The 27664-nt window shown below is 40.3% G+C and overlaps 1 protein-coding gene across 1 annotated transcript in view; it reads left to right on the forward strand.

Annotated features, from left to right (window-relative positions):
* The window catches only part of MND1 (meiotic nuclear divisions 1), a 50204-nt gene extending 24735 nt beyond the window's left edge, over positions 1-25469 (forward strand). The window contains exons 5-8 of the mRNA XM_028521732.2: positions 7560-7634; positions 9537-9651; positions 18953-18997; positions 25228-25469. Coding sequence (XP_028377533.1) covers positions 7560-7634; positions 9537-9651; positions 18953-18997; positions 25228-25334 — 342 coding nt within the window. The 3' untranslated portion in view covers positions 25335-25469. The remainder of the gene's footprint in view (positions 1-7559; positions 7635-9536; positions 9652-18952; positions 18998-25227) is intronic.
* Positions 25470-27664: the final 2195 nt, after the last annotated feature.

Raw genomic sequence — 27664 nt, forward strand, 5'->3', positions numbered from 1 at the left:
TAGCTGGGACACCTGCTCTGTCTTCCCTTGACAATGTCTAAAGCAGGAAGAGAGATGGGCTTTCTTGTCCATCTCTCTCTTTTTTACTGAGGAGGAAAATCTCAGAATGCCCCTTTCCCACGTAGGCTGCCCTGTGTGTCTCATGGGCCAGGTCTGAGGCGCATGCTCAGGTGGAAGGGTAAGCCGCCCCAGTTCCCCCGTGAGGCCGGGAGGGGCCGTTCTCTCTGAGCACGCTGCCTTCCCAGTCTGAACAGAGTTGGAGTTTGTGGGTAAAGGCTTTAGAGAGGCGACTACCAGGGTCTGCAAAATTTCATCGCTATGAATATAAAAGTCATGTATTTTAAAGTGAATGTTTATTACTTCTCTCCACCATCTTGGATAATCAACAGTTAAATATACGTTTGTTGAGATCAAGTGGCTCAAAAATTGGGGGTGGGTAGTAGATAGAGGAAGTATATAAACTGAGTATTTTTATTAGTAAATAATAAAAAGTAATACAAAGTTATAGTACTACAGCTGTGAAACGTGCCAATTTTTATGATAGGACTTAAGAGATTTACTTTCGATATTTATTTGTTTTGCTTTTGTAGTAGGTAACTTTGGGCCAAGCTTCTAAACCTTCTCCTAGGAATTGTTCTCCTTTGCTCTCGGAGCACCTTGCCGGATGAGTCTGAAAAACGGACTCCAGAACTATGGAATGTCACCACGCCCAAAACACTCTTCAGTACTTTTTCATATGAGTTACAGGTTTATGACAGGCATTCTTCCGTCACAACTGTTTTCTCCCAAAATCAGCCGTCCCAGGAAAGATTTACTCCACGAACCACTGGCCCTACAATTCTGATGGCATGCCACCAGGTGGTGGCAGTCTCAAGGTCATATGTACCCTTAGTCTCGGGATAGCCCTCACTTCAGTTTGTTTGGCCTGTTTTTTCCTCAAAAAGCATATCAATATTTTATACAGTTTCATATTTCAATATTTCTAATCTCTTTGGCTGCCTTATGTATTTAGAAGTTTTACAGAAATAGCAGTTAGTTGGGTGCTTTTTTTGTTTAAATATGCATTTTACTCGATCAAAGGTCATCCTTCAGACTTCCAGGCCTGCATCTCATCAGATTCACATATAGGGTTTTGTTCAGGTTCCCTAGTATTTATATTTATTTATAACTATGTTTCCTGCACTATAAATCCTTTTGAAAAATAGCTTTTGATTAGATGCAAAACAACCTCAATTTCAAATTTTGTTAGTTATTTTCTTTTTAAAATCTATATGCATTTCACCTTTTCAATAATTTTTAACATTTAAAAGTGCCTCAGATCACCCTGGCTAGTGTGGCTTAGTGGATTGAGCATCAACCTGTGAACCAAAAGGTCACAGGTTTGATTCCCAATCAGGCACATACCTGGGTTGTGGGCCAGCTCCCCAAGTGGGGGCATGTGAAAGGCAATCAGTCGATGTATCTCTCACACATTGATGTTTCTCTCCCTCCCTCCTCTCCCTTCTTCCTAAAAAGTAAGTAAATAAATTTTTTTTTAAAGAAAGTACTTCAAATCTTAGCTTGTTTGGCTGCTTTCCACTCTTGAGTTAGTTTACCATCTAACAGTGTTAGGTGCTCTCTTTACTCTGCCAGAGCTATTTAGGCTCTGAAAGAGAAGAAATTAGTTTGCTTTTGTAATTTTTTTTGAAGTCCAAGTTTTCTTGAACCTTTCAGCTTTGTGAGGCAGAAATAGAAAAAGAAGAAAGAGCATTCATTATTCTCTGTCATGAGCAAGGAAACATCCCTCCCTGCGTGTCTGTGTCTTTCCACAATGCCAGGTCTGTCAGGGGACACCTCCCCAACAAGCCAGTGGGGTCACATGCGGGTTACACAGAGCGGGGGCAGCTTGTGCGACAGAAACGAGCGGAGCGAGCAGCTGCCGTGAAGTGCCAGTCCTCGGCGGGTCCCCAGGTGGAGAGGCTGCGGCAGCCCCGGCCCAAGTCCAGTGGAGCTCGACCTGTATGTAGCACAGCCAAGCCTGAGCACTGGGTGGTCAAAGCTCTGCGTTCTTGTAGTCCACAAGGGGCTGCAGGCCCCCTCATATCAGTGTCCACATGGAGTCCTTTTCCAAGTGTCCAGACTTGTGGTTTGGGCATTCTGGGCCCACTGACGGGCGTTCCTGTTACACCCCATTACCTCGGTCTTGGGCATACTGCTGCTCAACGTGTCATGGCTGACTGTGACTCCATATTGGATTGTCAAAGGGGTCCGTAGAGTCCGCTCTGCTCTTGCTCTTGCTCTGTGCGTTCTCTTACAAAGATGGTTTTAGCAGAAAGCCTTTATGGGCAGGTACCATAACCACTGTTTCTCAGCACTGTTGTCTCTTTATGGCTTTTTCTTTGGCTTTATGAATTTAATGAAGAGTTTCTTATAATCTGGCCTATTTAAATTAAATTTGAGATTAAGCACTTTAATGCTTTTTATAGCAAGTAATTTTTTTAGATTGGTGGCTTCTAATGAAAACTAAATTACTTAAAGAAATTGAATAACTTATTAGATCAAAACATTTAAAATTTCACTCAAGCAGCATTTTCATTAGAAATCTCCATAGTGGACAATCTTAATTCTCCTAAGAAGTTTTTGGAAATTTTAGGAGTAAAACGTGAGCATATTATCTCCCATTATTCTTGAAAGATAGTAGGAAAATAAGCAATACCTTATGTAAAGATAATTTTAACATCTATGTAGATCTGCTGTTAGATCCTCGTCGATTACTATAATCTATAAAAGTAAGGAGCTGGACAGCAGTCCTGGAGTTCACTGGGTATGTGGGTGTCCCCGTGGGCCACATGTGAGCCCCACCCAACAGTGAGAGAATGGGAGCCCACCTGGAGCTACGCTAACCTCTGTCCCTGAGGACACTGAAACCTAACTCTGAGAGGCTGTATGGACTGACCCTCTGTTCAGTGGCTAGAAGAAGGGAGTGGGGCGGTGAGGGGTGGCGTGGCGTGTAGCCCCCCAGAGGGACAGAACATGTCTTCTGTATCGTGGGGGTTACGGGCAGGGGGACCCGACGGGAAAGCCTACCAAGAACCCAGGAGCTTGGCCACGCCAGGATTCAGCTCACACGTCTGTCGGGCCCAGGGAGCACTGAGGCATCTTAACAGCAGCACGATGTGTTCTACCCCCTTGACCTGCTTCTTCTCCCCTTCCCCAAGCCGGGGTGGCGTGGGTGGGGCCAGGAAGGAGAAACAGCAGTCAGGGCTGGAGGGAGAGCACAAACTCCAGACCAGGAAAGGAAAGGACAATGTGTCCTCTCCAGCAAAAGAGCCCTGGCAGCCAGTTGTTGTGGAAAAGAGGAGAAGTCTTACTTTTAAATCAAGATTTAAGTGTTAACTTTGGTGTTAGACATTCTGATTTCTGAATCAAGGCTCCTACTGACAACTTAAAACAGTTGTAGATCTTGATTAAGAGTAATCCAAGGAGTCAGTGCATTTTTGGGTCAGAGATAGGCTCTCAAATGTATCAACAGTTTTGTCACCACTTTTAAAAAACTCTTTTCTCTGAGCATTTTACAGTGTCCTTAAAAATTCTTTGAAAACATTTCCTTTGGCTGTATAATTGTGACACCTCCATACCATGAAATACTGATTGAGCATTTCTCTATTGTTAAGACAATTACATGGCTCCTGTCTTTATATATAAATATGTCTTTATAGTGTTTATTGTTTTTTAAATTGATTCCTAAATTGGGTATTGCCTTAAAAGATAAAGTTTAATGTTTTAGATACTTTTCTTAATTTTTAAAAATGTATACTGATTTTAGAGAGAGGGGAAGGGGGTAGAGAAAGAGAGATACATCAGTGTGAGAGAGGAACATGGATCGGTGGATTCCCATACACACCCCGACCTGGGATCGAACCCAAAACCTATGTTTGTGCCCTGACCAGGAATTGAACCCCCAACCTTTTGGTGTATGGGGACAATGCTTCAGCCAACTGAGCCACACTGACCAGGGCTGTTTTAAAGACTCTTCACAAGACTTTTTAACTATATAAAATTTTAAAGTGAATGGTACTTCATTTTGAAGGAAAAATAAAAGATATAGAATCCATTTTTTTCATGACATTGTACATGGATTTTGATAAAGCCGAGACTGATCCGGATTCTCTTGCTATTTCCTCTTTTCCCCATTTTCTGCTTCTTGACATTCCTTTCCACCTATGAAAATGTCCATCTTCCTTTTCTTTGCTTTGGAATTTTTTTTTTAATTTCTAAAAAGGAGCAAATAAAAATTCCAAAGCAGCCAGCTTGAATCAATCTTTCTGTTCCTCTTATGAATAGGCAGTTCCTCCAGGCAGTGAATTAGCCCTTTAGAAAACATTGGCATTATGTTTCTCGACCCTGAGTGTCTGCATAGGTGGCCTGGAATGCATTGAAGAGACACATTGTGTCAGACCCTCACATCTGAAGATGAAATCCTGTTCTTACTGATTATAAGTAGTTTTTGTTGTTGCTGCTGCTGCTGCTGCTTTGTTCTGAGTTACTGGTTTTTAAAAATTATTACTTGCTTTTGTGAAAGTTGGAGATGGATTTATTACAGTATGGAGTTGGTTCTTGCTTCATGTTGTAGAAATATGTCAGGGGAGTTTGCTCTTTAAAGGAATCCTGTGCTGAATGCCTTCTTTGAATATAGAGTATGGAAATGCGGACTTTTCTATTTCTTCCTGCGATGGAAATAATATTTTGTCTAAGTTCAGGCTACAGTATTTAGCAGTAATTAATTTTTACTGATACACTAGATAATATTCTCCCATATATTAGTATCTCGTGTGTTTTTGCTAGGCTTGTTGCTGCAAGCATAGATGTTGTTTGGCTCAGTTCTCCGGTGTGGTGCCCCCCCCCCCAGAAGCATCAGAATCACCCCCACCTAAGAGCCCATTAGAACGTTACTAGGCTCCATCTCAGGCCTCCTGTTCAGAAACTGGGAGGTGGAGCCCACAAACCCGTGTTTTAACAAGCCCTTTCGGTGAGTCTGGTACATGCTAAAGTTGGAGAACTCCTGGTTTAGATAATAGCTGCACAGCTCCTATCACTTGAGGCCGGGGTTTGGTTTAATGCCAAGATATGCATTAGGAACCGTGGCAGTATGGCTTCGGAGAGATGTGTAGATGGAACACTGATAGCAAAGGCTGCCTCACATGAGTTGCTTCCATTGTTTCCAGCAGCTGAGCTTTTAAAAACTGAACAGTGCCAAGAACACTTCGCCGCTGAGCTGAACCCAAGTGTTCCGTACTTAGGGTAATTAGCAGAAGCTTCTCATTTGTTTACATCCTTCGGATCGTGTCTCCTTTCATTACCCAGACGGTAAAACTGACAAATCATGAAAACATATTTCAAATGCATCGGGTTATTTTCAGAGTTAAGGAATTTTTTAATTAGTTCTCTTCAAATGCTTTTAAGTTGTAAATAATCACAAGCAGACATACAATACCTGGAAGACACTTCAGTAGTATAATATATGCATTTGTTAATTATTAACATTTTTATAGGTTTTAACTTATTTCTAAATGTTTATAACAGCTATCTATCTGGTTATTTTTAAAACATTTTTAGATCTGGCTGGTGTGGCTCAGTGGATTGAGTGCTGGCCTATGAACCGGCCAGTTCGATTCCCAGTCAGGGCACAGGCCTGGGTTGCAGGCCAGGACCCCACTTAGGGGCTTGCAAGAGACAACAGATCTTTGTGTCTCTCATACATTGATATTTCTCTCTCTCTCTCCTTTCCTTACCCTTTCTCTAAAAACAAATAGATAAAATCTTAAAAAACATTTTTTAATGGAAAAATGTTATGGTAGTATGTATGTGCATATATGTGTGCATTTTTTATTGGAAAATTCTCCTTTCCTGAACTTAAATAGTACATGCATTTATTATTTCAAGTGGATCCTTAAGGGTGGAATATTAACTTTTTAAACATGGTGTTATTTTATAAATGGGAACACCTTTTTTTTAAAAAAAGAACTAGAAGTCCTTGCTAAATTTAGGGCTTTAGAGCTTTTCTGGATCTTAAATCTACAGCAGATTTTAATTTTTTTTAACTGCGGAAGATAATTACTCTCAGGAAGAGGTATAACTGGTTTGGGGCGGTGTCTTCTTGGCCGCACAGGTGGATCTTGTTCTTGCTGCGGATTAGAATCAGTGACGAGAGGCCATTGGAGAAAGCTGACAGCGCTCCCTTTGTGCGTGTTGAAAAGTGGGAGATCTCCAGGGGTAGAGCTACCAGCTTTTTGAGGATACTGTTTGTGATTTTTAAGCAAAAAGTGTGTCTAACTATTGCCCACCCTCTCCATATTGTAAAGGGTCAGTTTCTTATAATCAGCCAAACAAAATCACTCATTCAATCCTTATTTTCTAAATGACTTTTGACTCAAGCATGAGGGAGGATTGGAACATATTTTAGAAAGAAAGTCTGTAATTGCTGACTAGTTTATAGCAAAAGATGTGGTGGAGAATTTAGTATTGGGAATTTCCTGTGACTATTTACTTATTTGTGGGCTCAAGTGAGATTTAAAAAATTGGAAGGGGAAGCAATGTTCTGAAATTAATCAGTCCTTTTGCGCATGGGCCCAGCCACAGCTAATGAATATCCTGTATCTATGGTCTTTATGCGGGTACACTATGTAAGCCATTTCCATATATAATTTACTACCTAAGCTTAGTACAACACTTAAACTGATCACTTTTAAGGTACATAAAATTATACAAAATTGGCCACAGGCTAATAGATTTTTTATTCTCTGAGAACTTAGAATGTAAAGAATCAATTCCTCATAAGGTAACTTATTCAAGAATAATAAGTGCTGCATTAATTTTTGTTAATGAAATAGGTCACATATGAGTACAAGAAATAGTTTAAGTGAGGCTGGGTGAGGGCAAAGGGGGGAAGGTGGGAGATATCTGTAATAATGTGAAAAACAACAAAAAAGACAGCAAAATGAAATTTGAAGAGAATTTATATAGAACAGGTTTTGAATTTTCAAATTCAATTTTAATTTTTTTAAAGATTTTATTTATTAATTTTTAGAGGGGGAAAGGGAAGAAGAGAGAGAAATATCATGTGTGATTGCCTCTCGTGTGCCCCCTACTGGAGACCTGGCCTGCAACCCACGCATGTGACCTGACTGGGAATCGAACCGGTGACCCCTTGGTTCTCAGCCTGTGCTCAATCCACTAACCTACACCAGCCAGGGCTCAAATTCAATTTTTAAATAATATGCCTCAAATTATTTGAAATGGGCATGGGGAACATGATAAATGAAAACTAGAAAAGATTAAAGCATGTTACTCATTTTCTACATGGGATAGGAAGAAATATTTTTAAACTTGTTTTTCAGTTTGTCCTAATGATTCATGGTACTTGGTTTTCTTTGAATTAGAGTAGTTCTCAGTGGAGTCTTTGACCGTTTTGTTATATTGTCTTGGGCTGAAGACAAATCTCATTGTGTCTTTTTGACTCGTAAGCGTCATGTTTAGCAGGTTTACCCCAACAAACCATTTTATTTGTTTTACTTCTCTAGTTATCCGAGGGAAACCAAAAGCACGCAAACCTACAGAAAAGCATCGAGAAAGCTAAGGTTGGCCGCCAAGAAACGGTGAGTCTGTGTCGGTGGACTCTTGAATCGGTTCTAAATGGGGGAGTAAGGATGCACGGGGTCCTGTGAGGAGCGTGCCGTTTCTGCCGGGAGAGAAGCGAGTCACAGCAAAGGACGTGACCATTTGCCCTGGGAGGACTCACTAGTTGCGAATCTAGATGCATTATTGTTTTATGGTGTCGTATACGGCAGCATAGCACAGCAGCATACGCTCTGGAGCCAGACTGCCTGGGCTTGAAAGTCTCCTGAACTCTCTGCCCTTGATTTTCTCAGTTGTAAAATGGGGAATAATAAAATCTACCTCGTTAGGTAATTGTGTGGATTAAATTAATATTGGCAAAGCACTTAGAAGAGAACCTGGCATAAGGTAAGCCCTATATGAATGTTTATATATGTTTTTAAGAGTCTTGTTTTTTAAGTCTTGGCCCAGAACAAATTGAAAACTATCAATATAATATCCTTGTGACCTTTAATATTTCTAAATTATTTAAGTGAATATTGACTTACTCTTATTTTTTAAAGTGCAGTGTTCTCTCAAGTATTGTGTTGGGGTTTTTGAAAAATTACTTTCTTGTGTCATCGTCATCTCAGGTATAGATTCATGACTTGAGAAAATATTGAAGATCAACACGAACCCTTACGCATTCTATGTAGGCTTCTGTTTGCACCAGTTGATTGTGAAAGAGACTCAAAAACTTGTCAGATGGTAGAAAAGAATACATCTTGGGTTTACAGTGGCTTTATGCCTTTCCAAGTTATTTTACACACCCCCTCTCACGTGAATAGCCAGCATCGTCACAGCCGGGAACCGCCGAATGGTGATTTCTGAAGAATATTCAGGGGAAGGAAAGTTCTGGGTGTAACCCGAAGCTGTAATTTCTTCTTCGGTTGACAGTAACAGAAGAAGAAATCTCCTATTCTTTACTTGATCCTTTTTTTCTTTAACACTGGCAATAACTTGTAGAGGCACCTTCAACTAATGGTGACCTGCCCATGCCCACAACTTGTCAGCCGGTCTGCTGAGTGCTACCCAGTCCCCCGGCACCACTGTGACAGGCGAAGAACCAGCGGCACGCCTCACTGGTGCCTGCGGCTGGCGGAGGAGTATAGTGGTTCAGAGAGGCTCCTGAGAAAGATGCGTTCTAATGACCATCCCACTCTCACCCGTCAGAGTTTTCCAGAAATACGCAGCTCCTGTCTACTAGATATTATTTATGGTGATGATGCTGATGATGATGATGAGGAAGGAGAAATAGCTAACATAAATACTCTGCTTAATATGAGCCAGGCAGTTAGTGTTCCAGATGCACTTTTTATATTTATTCAGTTCTGCCGACGGTTCAGGGAGGCAGCCATAATTACCGTCTCCGTTTTGGTGGAAGCACAAAGAGGTCAGGTGATTTGGCAAGGATCTTTGTACTCCTAGCAGTCTGAGGTGGCTCCAGTTCTCCGTGTCTGGGGCAGTCATTGTGTCCACACAGGTGTTCATCATTCTGCTTCTCCCGTCTTCATTAATTAGCTTTTTCTCCTCCCATATTTTCATTGGGGAGCATATATAATCTGGGTGTGGTTGGTGATCTCTTGTCTGTTATGAGCCTTTCATTCTACCTATTCTCATTCAGTTAGTCATATGTTCATATTATAGGATGCTTGAGATGCAGTTATGTTCATATTATATGATGCAGTTAGTCATATGTTCATATTATAGGATGCTTGAGAGAAAAATGATAATTGAGTTTGTTCTTCACTTTAAATATATAGGTATATTTATAATATTGTCAAAGCCTAATGCATCAGTGTATGAGGAATAAAATGAAGATGTCTATAAAGTATATAACCTTATAATATATGGCATTTTATTTGCCTTAGTTGTACATAAAACTATTTTTTTTATAAATGCAGGAAGAGCGAAGCAGGCTAGCAAAACAGCTTTCTTCACTTCGAGAACAAAGGGACCAGCTCAAGGCAGAACTGGAGAAATACAAAGAATGTGACCCGCAAGTCGTGGAAGAAATACGTAAGCTTGTGTCACATATTGAGGGTTTTAACTTTGCTAATGCAGAAGACTTTGTACTTCTGGTTGCCTGGTAACCATTCTACAAGTATATGAGAGAATAAAGCCATTAATAGTATTCATGTTGCATAAAAATTTCCTTTGAGGAGACTTAATGTTAAAGCATTGAACAGTGGTAGCTTTAAAATGAGAAGCATTTCCAGAATAAGAAGTTTGGTGGGGCAGAAGGATAAAGACATAAAATATAAGCTTAGGAAACTAAGGAGTCAGAGAGGGAGCTAAGTTGACCCCAAGTACCTTGACTTGAGAAAGAAATCCACCATCATCTTCTAGGGAAAATGACACCAAAATATAAGTGTTTGCAGGTCGCAGAAAGTCAGCCTGTGCGTTGACTTGCCTTTTGAATATACAATGATGTTTTGACCTACTTTTAAACCAGAGTCTTCAGAGCTTCGTTTTGAATAATTTGTGTATGTTTATGTAAAGATAGAAATTTGAATATTTAAAGAAATGAAAGGGTATATTATAAGGATGCTGCGTTTAATTATTGGCACTTGAAAATTAACCGGAGATTAGTTTGATTATAATTAAGTTATCCTTGATGGTATTCTTGTGTAATCTTAAAGTGAAACTTAATTTTAGAGACAGGTTCCCATCTGCGCAGCTCCAGGGGGCACGTCCCCGCACATGGGGTACACGGCCTAGGGGGTGGCATGTGTCTGTGGCTCCGTTGATTGTCCAGGGTGGTTTTCAAAGAGAGGTGGAGGCAGAAGAGCCCGCTGAGCTAGTCACTTTCTGTGACTAGGTTTTTGGGGAGGCAGGTTAGCTCTTTCACACCACGCACAGGTTCATTTCATTTATCGTCATCCTGCAGAAGAAAAGTGCTAACCAAATCTATTGCTACAAAATTAGCCACTTTAATCTGTTTTAAAGTTTTAACTGGTATCAGATGAGACGCTCAGTGAATACAAGGGCAGCAGAGTGGCAGGAGAAAGTAGGAGGTTACTGCTAGAACATTTCACCTGCTCATGCTTCATGCTTCATTTTTCAAAGAAAACCCAGACCATTTGGTAAAGAGGACACCAAATGTTGTGTCTTGTCTATAGTGGTTTTGTTTTTTTTTTTAAGTCCTAACCCAAGGATGTGTTTATCAGTTTGAGAAAGAGAGAGAAATTGATGTGAGATAGAAACTTTGATTAGTTTTCTTCTGTATGTGCCCCGAACGAGGATCAAACCTGTGACCTTTTGGTGTTCAGGACAACACTCCAACCAACTGACCCACCCGGCCGAGGCTGAGAACAGTTTTATTACCCAGGTTCAATACCTTCAGCTGATTTGTTTTCAGGATCAGTATAGCTGTACCCTCTAGCAGTTCATCGTGAAAATTCTTTCACACAGTACAACAATTACCAAATCTGATCCTTCATTTGATACTCTTACTTGGTTCTACCTCGCTTCCCGATTTCAGTTTTGTGGGATTCTTGGACGTCTTCCTTGAAGTGCCAACTCTTGCTTACCCGTTGTATTCTCTTTGCTGTCTGGCACCCGCAGCGCTTCGCCATAGCCAATCAAGGCTTCTGCCTTTCCACTCTGTGGTCCCCGTGTGTTGCCTCGGCTGCTTAGATGACCCTGGCTGATGATATCACTTCTACTTATGGCCTCCTCATTTACAGTACTTGTCACAATTTTGACAAAACTACTCTTTCGTATACCAGTGGTTGCCCCTAAGGCAGCAGGTCACCGTGAGCCACACACAATCAGTGGGGACAGAGAATTGTCTAGACTGATTCGTGAAGCGGGAAAACTTTTACTGCAGACACGTAACTTCAGATGTTGCCGTTCCACGTGCCTCTGGGTCATGCAGCAGCTGCAGCAAGTGCGTCGCCTCTGAAAAAGGAAAATAAAACTTTAAGAAGTTTTGGGGTATATAGAGGGTGATGGATTTTCTGGGGAGCAGGAAGCGTGGCTGAGGAGGAAGTTATAACTGATTTTATACCGGTTGCCGGAATTCTGCTCTTCGTCATAACCCTTGAATGTTAAGGCTTGGCTAGTTGGTTCTCAGCCCAAGGCAAACATGCCAGCATCAGTGAGGGTGATGGGTATGAGGTCTGTTTGAATGGCAAGGACATTTTCTGGTTTAGAATGAGTTAAGAGACTTTATCAGTCTTCCTCAACATCAGACCTAGTTGTCTTTTAATATTTATTTGTACAGCCACATAAGATGGATCTATGTTTTGATCCTATAGAATTTGCAGTGGTGAATTTATCACAGATGTGGTAGTTTTTGACATTTTCATATTGTACATTTCTGATCTTAATAGGGCAATGAGCGTAAGTCCTTCCTTCTTGGCTTCGTGCTGTTTGTCTCCTCCATTAAAAACACTATTTTTATTATATATTAATTATAGAAAGTTAGAACATACTTAATAGACAGTAGGTATGCAGCATAATTACATTATTTCATAAATAAATTTTAGCTATCAAGGTAAGATATCTTTTTCTACAAAAAGCTACCAAACTAAGGTGGGGTGGGCAGGGGGACTGTCAAAGCCTACGTACCTGTAAACACAATTTTTAGTCTAATTTCAGTTTATACTTGTCTAGAGAAATGTACAATTTCTCACAAAAAGACAGCTCACAAAACTTTATTCACACATGGCACTTCCAGCACAGAGAGTAATGCGCTAGATTTATCCTCCCACCTGAAACAAAAATATATGAAATAATGGTTTTCAAGATGCTTGATATCAGACAACAAAGGGTAGCAATCATTAGAGCAGACAAGATAAGCCTTATCATTGTTCCTCCTTATTTTGCTGAGTTTCCTGGCTTTGGCACAAGAAAGGAGAACCTAGGCAGACTTCTGCGGACTCCCTTAACTGATGAGAAGGCATGGCGGATCAGGGAGACCAGCGTGGCTGGAGCTGAGCAAGGGCAGCATATTGGAGAGGAGAGAGGTACACAGAAATCTGAGGACCCTGGGTATTTATAAAGGGTTCCTCTCAGGTATTCAGTTCATGAATATGAGGAGACTGCCCAACGCTGGGAAAAGAGCAGTCTCAAAGAATTAGAAGGAACAGTGCCAGGCACTCACAGAGGACCAGGACTAGCGCTTACTCTTACCAGCCGGCTTGGGAAAATGTGTAACTCACAAGGCATCGGGTAGAGTACTCAAGAAGGTCTTGCCTCCTCTCAACCCACCTAACAAACTGTAAGAGCAAGTCTTGAAAGCATCATTGTTTCAAAGTAACTTTTGGCATCCCAGAACAAGTTCAGGAACATTTATAGGAATACAAAAGTATCTAGCACCCAACAAAATAAAATTCATAATGTAATAATAATGTAATAAAATTCACAATGAAAGATTATCAGGCAGTCAAGGAAGTTGGAAAACATGATCTGTATAAGAAGAATAAACCATCAATCAAAAGTGATCCAAAACTGACGCAGTTAAATTAGAAGATTATGACATTAAAACTTTTTGTAAATGTATTCTGTATGTTCAAAAAGTTAAGGAGAAACATGGAAGGTATAAAAAAGACCCAAGTCAAATTTGCAGAGATGACTATTTCTGAATTGGAATAACAGCAGATTAAACTTTGCAAAGGAAAGGATTTGAAAGGGAAAGAAAGTATTTGAAGACACGGCAACAGAAATGATCCAAAATGAAACTCAAGACTTTCTGACGACAACAGCACCTGTGACTGGTCTGCCGTAGTCGGGGCGCCAGAGGAGTGCCTGGTGGGGCGGCGGGGGCTGAGGCCAGAAAAGTACCTGGAGACATTTACATCAGGAATAAAGGCTGGATTGTTTTCCAGTTCGACAAAGACTATCACCCACAGATTCAAGAAATTTAAATACATAATTAGTAAATGGCAATGATCTCCTTGTCACTGAATCTAAAGAACTTTTTTAGACTTGAACCTCTACTCACCCCACATCCCCTTTCTCCAATGAGACTATTGTTTTTCAATGTGCTTTTTGATAATGATTACATAGTATTTGGCTGTCATGTTATTGTGGAACAGGTTATACTGGATTAAAGGTTTATGAGTTTCAGAAATTGATTTTGATAGGACTTGGCTTTTTGGGGTTTTTTAAAGATATTTATTATATTTATTTATTTATTTCTAGAGAGGAGGAGAGAGGGAGAGAAACATCAATGTGTGGTTGTCTCTCGCACATCCCCCGCTGGGGGCCTGGCCCATAACACACACACGTGCCCCGCCTGGGAATCAAACCGGCAACCCTTTGCTTTGCAGGCCGGCGCTCAATCCACTGAGACACGCCATCCAGGGCAAGGATTTGGTTCTTAGTGACATGACTATAGCACCCATATTACAACAATTAGGCTTATCTTTAAATCTGTCATGATTCATTTTGAAACAGTTTTTCTGCTGATAATAGCTATAACTCTTACATTCTTGTAGACATGCTATGTATTATCTCTTACTTCTCAATAACTCCTGCAGGAAATATTTATGTTTCATCATGCCAGTAGAATTACTGATATCATTAAGCAGGTATTAGCAACATTAGTTGCAAATATTTAAGAATTAAGTAAAAGGAATAATTTATAAAAAATAAAATTTAATTTTAGCTGCTGTGACCATTGCTTAAGAACAAGTGCAATAAGTTGTAAGAATTGAATTCCCACAAAAATACTTGAAAGTAAATCTTAAAAGTATTTAACAACTTCTCTTGGAAATAAATGCCAGGATGACAGTAAAAAATGGTGTAGTAAGGACTTCTGAAAATGTTTATTCTTCCATGAAAGCTGGCAGAAATTGTCTCAACTTTGTCAGAATTCTAAAAACAAAGGAAAGAGTTGCCTAGTCAAGGAAATGGCTGAATCTCAGCAAGAGTAGGTGTTTTGTGGTGGTTTAACTTGCCCTGCTTTCAACCCCTACTCTCCAGCTTAAAAAAAAAAAACAAAAAAACAGCCCTGCATCCTGGCATCAGAGGAAGCAGAAAGAAGCTGGATCTCTTTAAGACCCTCATTCCCAAAGAATTGTCATGATTTGATGTCTCTGGTGGTTCTCGGAAAGGCACCAGTAGAAAGGATTGTCTTTAATTGACCTGAATTGGAGTATGCTTAATGCTAACAGCCTCTCCCTGGGGAGTGTTTGTCTAAAACAATTATAGGCAAGAATTTTAAGTTTGTGTCTGTCTTAGGTGATGAACAGCAACTATGGCAAACAGACTAACCAAAAAGCTTCAAAAAGCTTCAGAGCTGAGGCCCTGACCTAGTAGCTCAGTTAGTTAGAGCATTGTCTCAATATGCGAAGGCTGCGGGTTTGATCCCTGGTCAGGGCACCTACAAGAAACTAACCAATGAATGCATGAATAAGTGGAACAGCAAATCAGTGTTTCTCCTTCTCTCTCTCTAAAATCTATGAACAACAAATTACTTTTACAAAGGAGAGACTGAAAGACATGTTTGTCGGCACCTTGAAAATCAACATGTTCCTGGAAATGTAGAAGGAATGTCACATGCATTGCCTACGTCTGTGTACATTCTCAGGAAAGACCTGAGAAGTTCCTAATTTCCCACATCTAGCTGACCTTCCTTGACATTCTGCAAGCAGGAAGTGAAAGCTAAGGCAGAGTTGTAAATTGCCTAACTGAGTGTTTAAACATGCCCCAGCACACACTTTCAAAAAATCCTGAAAAAAAGAAACCGGAAGAAGCCCTGGCCATGTGGCTGGCTCAGTTGGCTGGGCATCGTCCCGCAGAGCAGAAGGTTGCTGGCTCAGTCCCAGGTGAGGGCGCATGCCCGGCTGTGCGTTCAGTCCCAAGTCAGGGCGCACACGGGAGGCAGCCAGCTGACCTTTCCCTCTCACATCAGTATTTCGTTCCCTCTCTTTCTTCCTCCTTCCCCTCTGTCTGAAAATAAGTAAATTAAATCTTAAATTAAAAAAGAAGCTGGAAAAAGAAGAGCAAACTAAACCTAAAGCAGACAGAAGAAAGGAAATACAATGAATAGAGCAGAAGTAAGAGTAATAGAGAATCGAAAAATGAGAAAATCAACAAAACCAGAAGTTGGTTCTTTAAGCAGATCAACAAAATTGGCAAACCTTTAGCTACACTGACCAAGGAAAAAGGAAGATTCAAATGACTAAAATCAGGAATGAAAGAAGGAATATTATTGTTGACCTTACAGAAATAGAAGTATAAGCAGTTGTAGGTCAATACATTTGATAAGCTAGGTGACATTAGGAAATTCCTCAAAAGATACAAACTACCAAAACTGTCTGAAGCAGAAATTGACTATCTAAATAGATGTTTCACATGTAAAGAGAATGAATTAGAAATGAAAATAAAACTTTATGCAACAAAAAGCCTAGTCTATGCTTCAGAATTCTACCAGTTTAGAGAAGAATGACCTTTTAAAAAAAAAATTGGGAAGGAAGAAAACATTTCCTAACTCATTCTTTGAGGTCAGTATTAGCTTGATACCGAAACCAAACAAAGACATTATAAGAAAAGAAAACTAGATGAATATTGCTTATGAATATAAATGTGAGCATTCTCAACAAAATACTAGCAAATCAGATCCAGCAGTATATAAAAAGGATTGTGTGCCCTGATTACCTGACATTTATCCCAGGTACTCAAAGTTGGTTCAACATACAAAAATCAATCACGTACATCATATTTATAGAGTAACGGTGGTGGAATCCCACATGACTGTCTCAATAGAAAAAAAAAATATTTGAAAAAAATCCAACACCATTTTACAATAATAACATTCAACAAACTGGGAATAGAAGTCAATTTCTTAATCTAATAAAAGGACATCTACAAAAAACACATAGCTAACATCATATTGGATGGTAAAAGGCTGTATGCTTTCCCCAAGAATGTCTACTCTCACTACTTCTACTCAACATTATACTGGAAGTTCAAGCCAGGACAATTAGGCAGGAAAGAAATAATTGACATCTGTGTTGGAAAGGGAAAAATAGAAGTGTCTCTATTTATAGTATAGCCCTAAACAATCCACCAGAACCAACCAACAAACAAAAACTATTAGTGCTAACAAGTGAGGTCAGCCAGTTGAAGCATACAAAATCAATATACAAGAATCTCTTATATTTTATGAAGAGATAAACGAAGCACTCTGAAATGAAATTAAGACAAAAAAATCCCATTACAATAGCAGCAAAATGAGTAAAATTCCAAGGAACAAAATCAAAGAAGTGCATGACATGCTGAAAACTACAAAACATTGAAATTAAAGACCTATATGAATAGAAAGACATCGTATGTTCATAGATTGAAGACTTAAGGTTGTTAAGGTGGAAATACTCCCCAGTTGATCTACAGATTCAATGTAAAGCCTATAAAAAAATCCATTTGCTTTTTTCAGAGTATGATGAGTTGATCCTAAAATCTATATGAAATGCAAGGGACCCCGAATTGCCAAAAGACATGGAGTGGATGAAATAGAATTGAGAATTCAGAAGTAAACCTAGCTGATTTTCCCTAAGTGTGCCAAGACTATTCAATCAGGAGTGAATAGTATTTTCAACTAGCAGTGCTGGGCACAACTGGTCAACCACGTGCAAGTAAATCCATGAGGACTCTCGCTTCACATCACATTTAAAAATCAGCTCAGCCAGATCAAAGGCCTACGAGCTAAAACTATGTAACCCTTAGAAGAAAACTTAGGCTTATCCTTGGAGTAGGAAACGGTTTCTTGGATATGACATCAAAAGCTCAAGCAATCGAAATATGTAGATAAATGTGACTTCATCAAAATTTGCCACTTTTTTGTGTTAGAGTACATTATCAAGAAAGTGAAAAGAATACCCACAGAATGGGAGAAAATATTTGCAAATTTTGTATCTGATAAGTGTCCAATATATATATTTATGTGATATATAAAATATATATTATATATATAAAAACCTTACAGTTCAACAATTAAAAAACAACTCAGTTTAAACGTGGGCAAAGGATTTGAGTGGACATTTTCCCAAGAACAATACAGTTGTCCAATAAGCGCATCAAAACAAGCTCGACATCGTTAGCCAACAGGGAACTACAAATCAAAACCACAACGAGGTACCACTTCATACCCATTAGAATGGCTGTCATAAAAAGAACAGAAAATAGTTAATTGTTGGTGAGCATGTGAAGAAATTGGAACTGTTAGATTGCTGGGAGGTGGGGGTGACTGGATGAAGTAGCACTTCTAAAAACAATGTATTGTTCCCAGAAATGTTATGCATAGAGTTACCATTTGAGCCAACAATTCCACTCCTAGGTATATACTCTGCCTTGAAATGGAGAACATGTTCACACAAAAATTATTAAATTATATTAGCAATAATAACCCACATATTTGTCACTTGGTGAATAGGTAAACAAAAAGTGGTTTATCTAGCCAGTGGAATATTATTTGCCAGTGAAAAGGAGTGCAGTAGTGATATACACGTCACAACGTGGATGAAACAGCAACACTGTGCCAGGACGGGCAGATCTGTGAAGAGGGAAGGGAGACGCGTGTCTCGGTGGGGTGACTCCTAAGGTGTATGGGATTCCTTTTGGGCACTGAGAACGTTCTAGAATTAGGTAGTTCTGGTTGTATAGTCCTGTGAATATACTAAAAACCACTGAATTACACACTTTCATATAGTGAATTCTGTGGTATATAAATTACCTTCCAATAAATAAATTCTGTCACATAATATTTATTCCCAGTTGATCATGGCATTGTTATGTGCTGTGTAGGTTAACTTGAGAGACACAATATAGATAGAGCCACATTTCATAGAAAGATGTATAATTCAGTGTAAGTAAATATTTCCTTCTGTAGGGCTACTATATGATCACTGAAATTTTTTTAGGTCAGGTTTATTGTGATCTGATGTGTGTGTGTGTGTGTGTGTACACACAATACACTAAAATTCTTACCATTAAACTTAAATTATTTTATCTTATTTTGGCGTTGTAAACTATGAACAATTTACATCTCAGACTTTCCTGTTGTCTTTAAAGGAGCAAGTACAATAATAATGGATATTTAGGAAAGGGGTATTGTTCACTTGGACTTTCTGTTAATGACTAATGTAACTACAGCTTCTAAAATTTGGGGGGAAAGCTAAGCAGGTTTGTGATGTATTTGTGATAAAATATATCACAAACCTGTATCTCAAACCTTTGAGCTTTTTTCTATAGCCATTTTATTTGTATAAACTTGTTCATGTAAGAAAAAGAATCTCTAGATAGATACAGATGATTGTGTGTGTGTGTGTGTGTGTGTATACACACATGTATGTATTCCTTTTTTTTTCAGGTCAAGCAAATAAAGTAGCCAAAGAAGCTGCCAACAGATGGACTGGTACGTATTTCAGTGGCACTGCTAAAATATAAACTTCACACTCTGCTGTGAAAGGCAGAAGCCATTGTGTCTACTTTTGTTCAAGGAAAGACATTTTTAAATCTTATTATGAGTCATTTTGTAAAATTCAAGATTTTTTTGAAAAAGCAATGATTATTTCCACTTTAACTCCTGTGTGACTTTTCCCGGAGACGTCACTTAGGCCACCCACTTAACTTGCACAAAACTTCAAGAGGTCCGTGGAACCCTTGGGGTCTGTCTTCTCGCTGGTGGTAACGGCTAACACGTGGGGAGGGCTGAGTGTGTGTCAGCCGGGCACTACAAGGATGTCTGTGGTGCATTCTCATTGGTCTCCACAACGATTTTGTGAGGTGGGTAGGGTTATTATCCCTACATTTAGAGATGAGACGGAGGCCGTCGGGAGCCCCTGGCCACACAAGTGCTCGGCGGTAGAACAGGAATCAGAATCCAGCTTTCCTGAACTCCGAGAGCAAGCCCTCACCCACTCACTGCCTGTCACTGTCCTCTCTACCTGCCTTCCTGAAATGCCTCATCAATTCATTTGCCAATGAATATACATCTGGTCTACACCAGAGGTATTCTAAGAAGTGGGAATTAATAAGACATTATCTATGTGTATTACAATTTAGAAGAAAGTTAATGAATAATAATTGCTGTGAATCATATACAAGTGTGATTATTTTTGTTAAAACCTGTCTGAAAATTACACTGATGAGTTTTCAGTATTTAATTATAAAATAGTGGTAATTGAACTGTTCCGCCCTGGGAAGAGTTTATAATGCCTTCACATGTGTCACCCCCCTCATTCTGTTTCTCTGGGGGTGGATGGGAAAGACTGTGTTCCCGTGGAGGTCAGAAAGCTCCGAGTGACCGCTGTCAGTCAAGGTGACTAGGTCAGACGCTGGAAGACAGATTTGAGCTGGGTTTCCCTGACCCTGTGCTCAGCCCTTTGTATTCCTCAAAAAGTTTTAAAATCCCTTTTCCTCATCTGTTTTAGAATTTAATAGATTGATAAAATCAATGTAATTGGCCTTTGGTTCCTACAAAATTGTAATCTTATTTATTCTGAAGTTATTTCCTAAATAATGTAATGCTTTAGTGGTAAGAACAGAGAAGGGTAAAACAGCAAACTAACCTAAAAGACAAGAGAATAATGAATTCTGTGTCCAATAAAGTCTAAATAATACATACATTCTATCACATGGGTTTGGAAAAACAAGTGAATTTTCAGGCTAAAATAAGAGGGTCACAAAGCGATCTCCCGCAGTCGTTCTCAGCAAGCAGCTCAGCGAACAGCAGGAGCAGGCGGCCCGCGTGCCCGGCGAGGAGGGCTCGCTGTGGAGGGAACCCAGGTCGTTTGCTCCGGGACTTCACTGAGCTTCTCCAAGCTTCCTTACATGCTCGGTGTGGACAGTACCTCCTTCCCGTTTGGGCAGGGTTAAATAAGACAGTTAGGTAAATAAGCCACACAGATAAATACTCCCCTTTTCCCTTTCTCCTCTTCAAAAAATGCCCTTGTTTTCCACTTGTCATAAACTTCCAAAGTTATACTTTAAAGACATTTTGAACAACTCCGCCACCCATGTTATTAGCTGGGAAAGAGCCTGGAACTTTTAAAGTCCTGTAGGAAGGAAGATATTTTTAGAGCGGCGGGAACAGCTGCGGAGGACGGTGTGTCCGGGTGAGGCTCGGGCCTGCCCCCCCAGCGGCAGCGTCCTGAGAAGATCCTGGAGTTAACACAGAGGACCCCTCGGGAAACCTCTCCGTCCTCAACGGGACGGGAGGGAAACACCAGTAGCACAGCTAAAGGTTGTTATGTAGTTATTAGTTAAGGTGTTGTTTCTTTTTACTTAAAAATTCCCAAACGTGGGGCGGGGGGGCAAACGTAGGTTTACAGTTGTGAGTACATGAAATGCAGCACTTATTGTATTATTAATTATTGTGTTATTTTTCATATAAACAGCTGTAAACCTACTTTTGCCCCACTGTGTATATAGAATTGAGAATACTTGCTGTTCAGTAATTAAGTATTTCAGTTTTATAGAATGAGGGATTATCTCACAGTACAAATGTAACAAGAAATACTGCATTTAAATGTTTTGTGACAGCAAATACACTTTAAATGCGATTTAACAAATTATATCATCAAACACCTTGCTTAATAATTAAGACAGTGGAGTTTCTATGACTGTGCACGAGAGGCATCGTAATGAGCACAGGGGCACGGAGCGGGTGAGGGCCTGAGAGGGACTGGCGCGTGCGATGTTGCCGTCCCGTCCCTGTGTCTCTCGGGCACGCCGCCACATCAGCAGGAGCTCTGCCAGTCTTCGAGAGGCTGTTTCTTTATTTTTTAAATACAGTTTTTATCCATTTATAAAATCTTCCGCCAAATATGGAACGTATTTAACAAGGGAATGAACTATCGAGATTGTGAGTAACATTGTCTTGAAGGCAGACACCCAGGGCTCAAGGACTTGTTTCATTGAGTCTTTTTGAATTGGCCCATTAAGCCGTGCTGCGGAGGGTCTTGTATGTTTATTTTGTTCGTGTTTAATCTCAGAAGGTATGTGATAAAGTGGTGCCTTGCCCTCCTGTGGACCAGAGCTCCTTCCTGCCCAGGCCATAGCCTCACTGTGTTGTCTCATTTTCTTCTCTCCCGACCGGAAGCCCCTTGCTCCAGACTCCCTACTTCCACGCGTGCATCTGTCCTTTCATTCCCCGGAAACCAGGCTGTACCCTTGGGGACTTGTCCCAAAAGCTGTCCACTTCGCACTCGGTCTTTTCTTTCTAAGAGACTTGGAAGTTGTTGAGTAGCGCATTGACTTTTCTCTCCCTATTCTTGTGTCAGCTTAACGAGGTAGGTTCTTTATGTTCTGGAGTACCCATAATACACTTAATACCTGTCTTATGTAGCCCTCTGTAAGTATTTCGTTCAGGAGTAACTCATGCTATCAGTATTTAGTGAGGTTTCCTCTTAGGTCCTTAAAAAAAGTAAAATTTAAGCCCTGGCTGGCATAGCTCAGTGGATTGAGCTCGGGCTTCGAACCAAAGTGTCGCAGATTCGATTCCCAGTCAGGGCACATGCCTGGGTTGCAGGCCACGGCCCCCAGCAACCGCACATTGATGTTTCTCTCTCTCTCTCTTTCTCCCTCCCTTCCCTCTCTAAAAATAAATAAATAAATAAATATAAAGTCTTTTAAAAAAAGTAAAATTTGTTTTAGCTTATTTTTAAAAAGTAAAGATTTATTTTAATATCTATTGATATTCTATAACACTTTAACTGAAAGAAATGAGGATATTTTTTAGCATTTTTCTATTCACTCTGTTAGTTACCTTAGAAATGAACTTCATTTTAAACATTTCATCATTATTTGATGCCCAGAGTTAAACTTTTTTGTTTTATAATTTTTTATTTTACTAAATGTGCCCAGATATTCTTAGTATAGTAAATAACATGTCTGAAACAGACCAAGTAGCATTTCTGGTAGGGGAAGCATTGTCATCCCTAACATGAATGTAATGGTAATATAAAAACTGTTGTCTATCTTGTCATTATAGTAATATAATGGTTAACATTGAATTTTCATGAGCCAGATATTGTACTAGATTTTGTGTGTTTGTTTTTCTGTTCTTAGTCAAAGTTACACACACATACAGAGTCAAAAAATCTACAATTTTTTTTCTAAAAACACCCTACCTTGACCACTTCCCCTTTCCTGTCTCAAGAATAAGTCTTTCAACTTTTTTAGTTGATTTTTTTTGCTCTTTTAACTGTATTTCCAAATAACACTTATATATTGCTTTTGCTTGATTTTTAAATTTTAAGCAGTTCTTTAATTTTTTAAATAAAGCTTCGCTATTCTGCTTCCCAACCATTACATATTTCCTTCACTGCTCCTTTTTTCCCATCATCATCATTATAATTCCTTGTTACATTGTTCACTGTGATTAGGAATATTTACATTATTAAGATTATGTAATGCCATGCATAGTTGAATGTATACTCTTGCCCTAAACCACATACATTTCCATGTACTTATTGCTAATTCAGTCCCAAACTCCACTAGATGTGTGACTATCTTCTTCACATGTTCAGACATACCAGTTGTTCATCATTTTCCTCCATCTTCTTGAAGAAATTGTTCCTGTTTTGTCCCATCTGGTCTCCTTGCCTTTCGTGACTGGTACATACCCGTCATCCTAGAATTTCGTTTCACCGTCATCCTGGGATTGCTTGCCTCTCCCCTGTGTTGGATTTCCTGATTTCCCACTTCCTGCATCTTATATCTTTCCTTTTTTTAAAAGTATATTTTATCAATTATGCTGTTACAGTCGTCCCAGTTTTCCCCTCTTTGCCCCGGTCTGCCTGGTACCCCCTTCCCTCCAGCAACCCCACCTTAGTTCATGTCCATGGTCATGCATGTAAGTTCTTTGGCTCCTCCTTTTCCCGTACTGTAATTACCATCCCACTGTCTATTTTGTTCCTTCCAGTTATGCTCCTGAATCCCTGCACCATCCCCCCATTCTTCCCCTTCCCCCTCCCAGCTGCTAACCCTCTGTGTGATCCCCATACCCATGATTCTGTCCCTTTTCTGGTTGTTCGCTTAGTTTGTTTTGTTTTGTTTTGTTTTGTTTTAGATTCAGTTGTTGATAATTGTGAATTTGTTGCCTTTTTAATGTTCATGGTTTTGATCTTTTTGTTAAATAAGCCCCTTTAACGTTTCATGTAATAAGGGCTTGGTGATCCTGAACTCCTTTAGCTTTTCCTTGTCTGGGAAGCTCTTTATCTGCCCTTCCATTCTAAATGATAGCTTTGCTGGGTAGAGTCATCTAGGTTGTAGGTCTTTCTTAGATTTACTCCTTCATTTATGTGGGTCATATCCTGAAGTAGCTTCCTCTCTCCATGCCGTGCAGTGGTTTGGAAATAATTGCGTTCTTCTGCGTCAGGCCCTTCGAGGGCAACCACAAGGCTGATGTGGCCCCTGGTGAAAATGATTTTGACACCCCTGCCCTAGTGTCTCAGTGTATCCACATTTCCTTGTCTTATAAGGACACCAGTCGGATTGGATGAGGGTCTCCCCTAACATGCTCGTTTTAACTCAGTCACTTCTTTAAAGATCAGCTCACAGGTCATCGGACCCTCTTCACCAAAATGTCTTTCACTCCGGGATTACAAAATGAGATGAGTAAAAACAAAAATTAAGATAAAGGTTGTGCCCAAACATGGTCACACTCTGCAGTACTGCGGGTTAGGACTACAACATGAATTTAGGGGAGGTGACACGCTTCAGCCCCTAACGGCTCCAGGAGAACCTATTTTAACCCTCTGACTTCATTGTCACCACAATGCTTATAGAATACGCTGAACCAGAAAATTTTATACCACTATTTTTTATATTTGTAATATCTGTTCATTATACAGGTGGTGTGCGTACATTAATGAAAACGTGTAAAATGAAAGCAAGAAAGCTCGCCATCACCCCCACTCCTGCATGCACCCGCGGCTGAGCGCACGGGCATTGCCTGTGCGGACGCCCTCCCGGTGCTGGGGCAGGGAGGCTGTTATTCTTTTTTCCTTTATTACACATGGGTGACGTCTTGACCATGCATCTTTGTACACACAGTTTGTTGTATTTCCTTGGGACAGATTCCTCTAAGTAGATAGAACAGCTTTTCAGTGGTAAAAGGCATTTTCAATTCGCCCGAGAGAATGCTGAGGATACACATCTGCTCCCCTCTTACAGCCTTTAGAGAGGGCAGCCGCCTTCTCTCCTCTGACCCCTCTCCCTCACACTGGCCCGATTGTCTGGAAGCCGTTCCTGTCTGTCGGGGAGGGAGCAGGGCTGGAGGGAGGGGTTCCTCTGGGCGGCGAGCAGCTCTGCTGCCTGGGGCGAGAGTCCTGACCTGTCCGTGGGGCCCGTGGAGCCAGGGGCAGCACCGTTAGCTTTTCCCTGTCTCTGGATGATTCTTCGGTTGGTTATTCTTCAGTGGCACCTGATTTCCTGGGATTTGAAGTACGAGATCTGTTTATTCAAAATACTCCTGAAATATTTTCTTCTGAAATTAATTGCCATTATGCCATTATTCTTGAAAAAACAAACACCCTTATTTTGCTGCTTCTGAAAGTAAAAACAATGGATATAATTACATTTGAAATGTTTTATAATGGTGTTTTGAATTCTCAAAAGTATTTCTTATTTTCTTTATAGATAACATATTTGCAATAAAATCTTGGGCCAAAAGAAAATTTGGGCTTGAAGAAAATAAAATTGATAAAAATTTTGGAATTCCAGAAGACTTTGACTACATAGACTGAAGTGTTCGGTGGTGGTAAAAGAGCTATGTGCTTGTGAATGTGTAATTTTTGTATGTTATCCAACGAGATGTACAGAACTGTCATTTACCTGTGATTGTGATTATCATCTTATTCATTGTAAATAAAGTACAAGGTTTGATGGTTTTCACACTTTTTATTTGATGGAAAGCAGGGTGATAGCCATATTCCCACAGTGCTTATTGAAGTATAATATGCAGATCAGAAGCCATCTGCCTCAGTTAGGGTTATAAATAATTTTAACCGGTCAAAGCCATCATGAGTTGATTACACTTTTTGGTTTCACTTGCATGTTAAATATTAAGAACAAAGGGTACTTTTGAAGGCTCTACTATACACATGAACTCACACATAAATACTTGGAAATAACCTTTAAAACTCTAGTAGCTGCTTTAGCATTTCTCAGTATTTAGTGGAAAATGTGTGTGGTTAATTCCCAGTATACTGCATCGTATTTGCAAATTCCCCACTTAGAAACAAGAATGCAGAAAGTTGCTGTTTCTCACATTTAGACTTAGGTAGCAATTCCTGAGACATGAAAACTACTTTCTTTTGAACTTTTTATGTCTTTCTATTGTAAAGAGCAAGCACATGGCCCTCTGTCCTTTTATATGTCCTTTTATACGATGCTATAGTGGTGTTAGTACACTACACGTCACCAACTAGCGTGTGGGGATTTTGTTTTTCAACTGCCTAAGAGGCAGGTTAAAAATAACAAGTGTCTTGTGTATCTTTTTCCAGTTCATCTTAGGCATTTAGATTATTTGCAGGCACTCTAAGACAAACAAAGAAATCAAAACTCATATATAATGCCTTTTACACACGTGCCTTAATTTTTTTTACACTATCCAATTTTGATATTCTTTTAGGTAACTTGAGTGAGATACTGCATATGTCTGAAATGACCCAAAAGGCATCCAACTGTTTGTTGGTGAATCCAGCCTTTGTTTTGCGGGCAGTAGCTCCCAGCCTGCTTAATCACTTCCTGGAGGTGCGGGAGCCGGCAGGCCCATCTTTGTTCTTGTGGCCAGTTTGGGTTGCCTCTAGGGCAACAGCTCTGCTCGCAGGAGACAGTACTTGATGTAAGAGATGAAGGGCAAGAAATAAAGATAACTCATCATAAGCCTTTCCGTCAGACAATTGTGGGAATTCCAAAATTTGTCAGAGCCACTTTGCCATTTATTAGAGAAGATGATTTCTTGTTTAGAGAGAAGGTATGTATGTTCAAAAAGGAAGCCATTTCTCACAATTCCTAAAAGATTCCATTTTCTAAATACTTAGGCATGTTTTAGATTGAGTCTGTTGTATGGAACTAGCCTGAGAATGGTCGAGATGGGACCAGCAAATGAGCTCCCGGAGGCTGCGGCACCTCCGAAGCCAGTCATGTTCTGGAAAACGTTTGACTAAACCGACTCCTTGCAAAGTAGGCACGTTGAGGCGGCCCCGTTGGTTAGACCGTAACCCTGATACACCACGGCTGCAGGTTCCATTCCCAGTCGGGCACATACACGGATCAACCGGTGCGTGTGTGAATAAGCGAAACAACCAATTCTCTCCTTGCCCCTCCCCCATCGCTCTCTCCACCACCCCCTCCCTCCCTCCCTCCCTCCCTCTCTAAAATCAATAATAAAAAAAAAGTGGGGACTGGGCCTTATTTAGAGTAGCACTGCCTTTTTGTGTGGTGTAAATGCTCCCAGCATGGCCGACTTCGGGTTATCGGTGTGGTGACGGAGCGGAGCGGGTAGAAGGTGCTCGGTGGCACACACCATTATGTGTTTTTCCCACCATACGGATGCTTTAGATGTAAATAGTCTCAAGAGCAAAGGTAAACGTAAGATGCAAAACAGAGAGTGGTAAGTTTACTGCCATTGTTTTTAATATAATATAGTTCCTCTTAGTTCATGTAATTTAAGCTGTATTGATGGCTGTGTTTAACAGCTGGCTTCACTCTGTTACTTCACAATTAGTTGTCTTGCCTACTCGAGCGCATCAATGATCTTAATCTCGTTTTAGAGTTTGCTCTTCCCTGAAATTAGAGATACCGATGATCAAGAAGTCCAGGGGCACTAGACCAGCCAAGCACTAGGTAATCCTTAGTCCTGGGTTGGTTTTGTTGTTGATCTGAATATTTAGTACAATTTGGGCAGACCTAGAATCAAATTACTGGCGACCCAGCCCTGGCTGCTGTGGCTCAGTGGGTTGAGCACCAGCCTGCAAACTGAAAAGTCATCCGTCCGACTCTGCGAGTCCAGGTCCGAGCACATGCCTGGGCTGCGGGCCAGGCCCCCAGTTGGGGGTGTGCAAGAGGCAAC

Source organism: Phyllostomus discolor, chromosome 8, assembly GCF_004126475.2.
Source record: "Phyllostomus discolor isolate MPI-MPIP mPhyDis1 chromosome 8, mPhyDis1.pri.v3, whole genome shotgun sequence".
In the NCBI taxonomy this organism is placed as follows: domain Eukaryota; kingdom Metazoa; phylum Chordata; class Mammalia; order Chiroptera; family Phyllostomidae; genus Phyllostomus; species Phyllostomus discolor.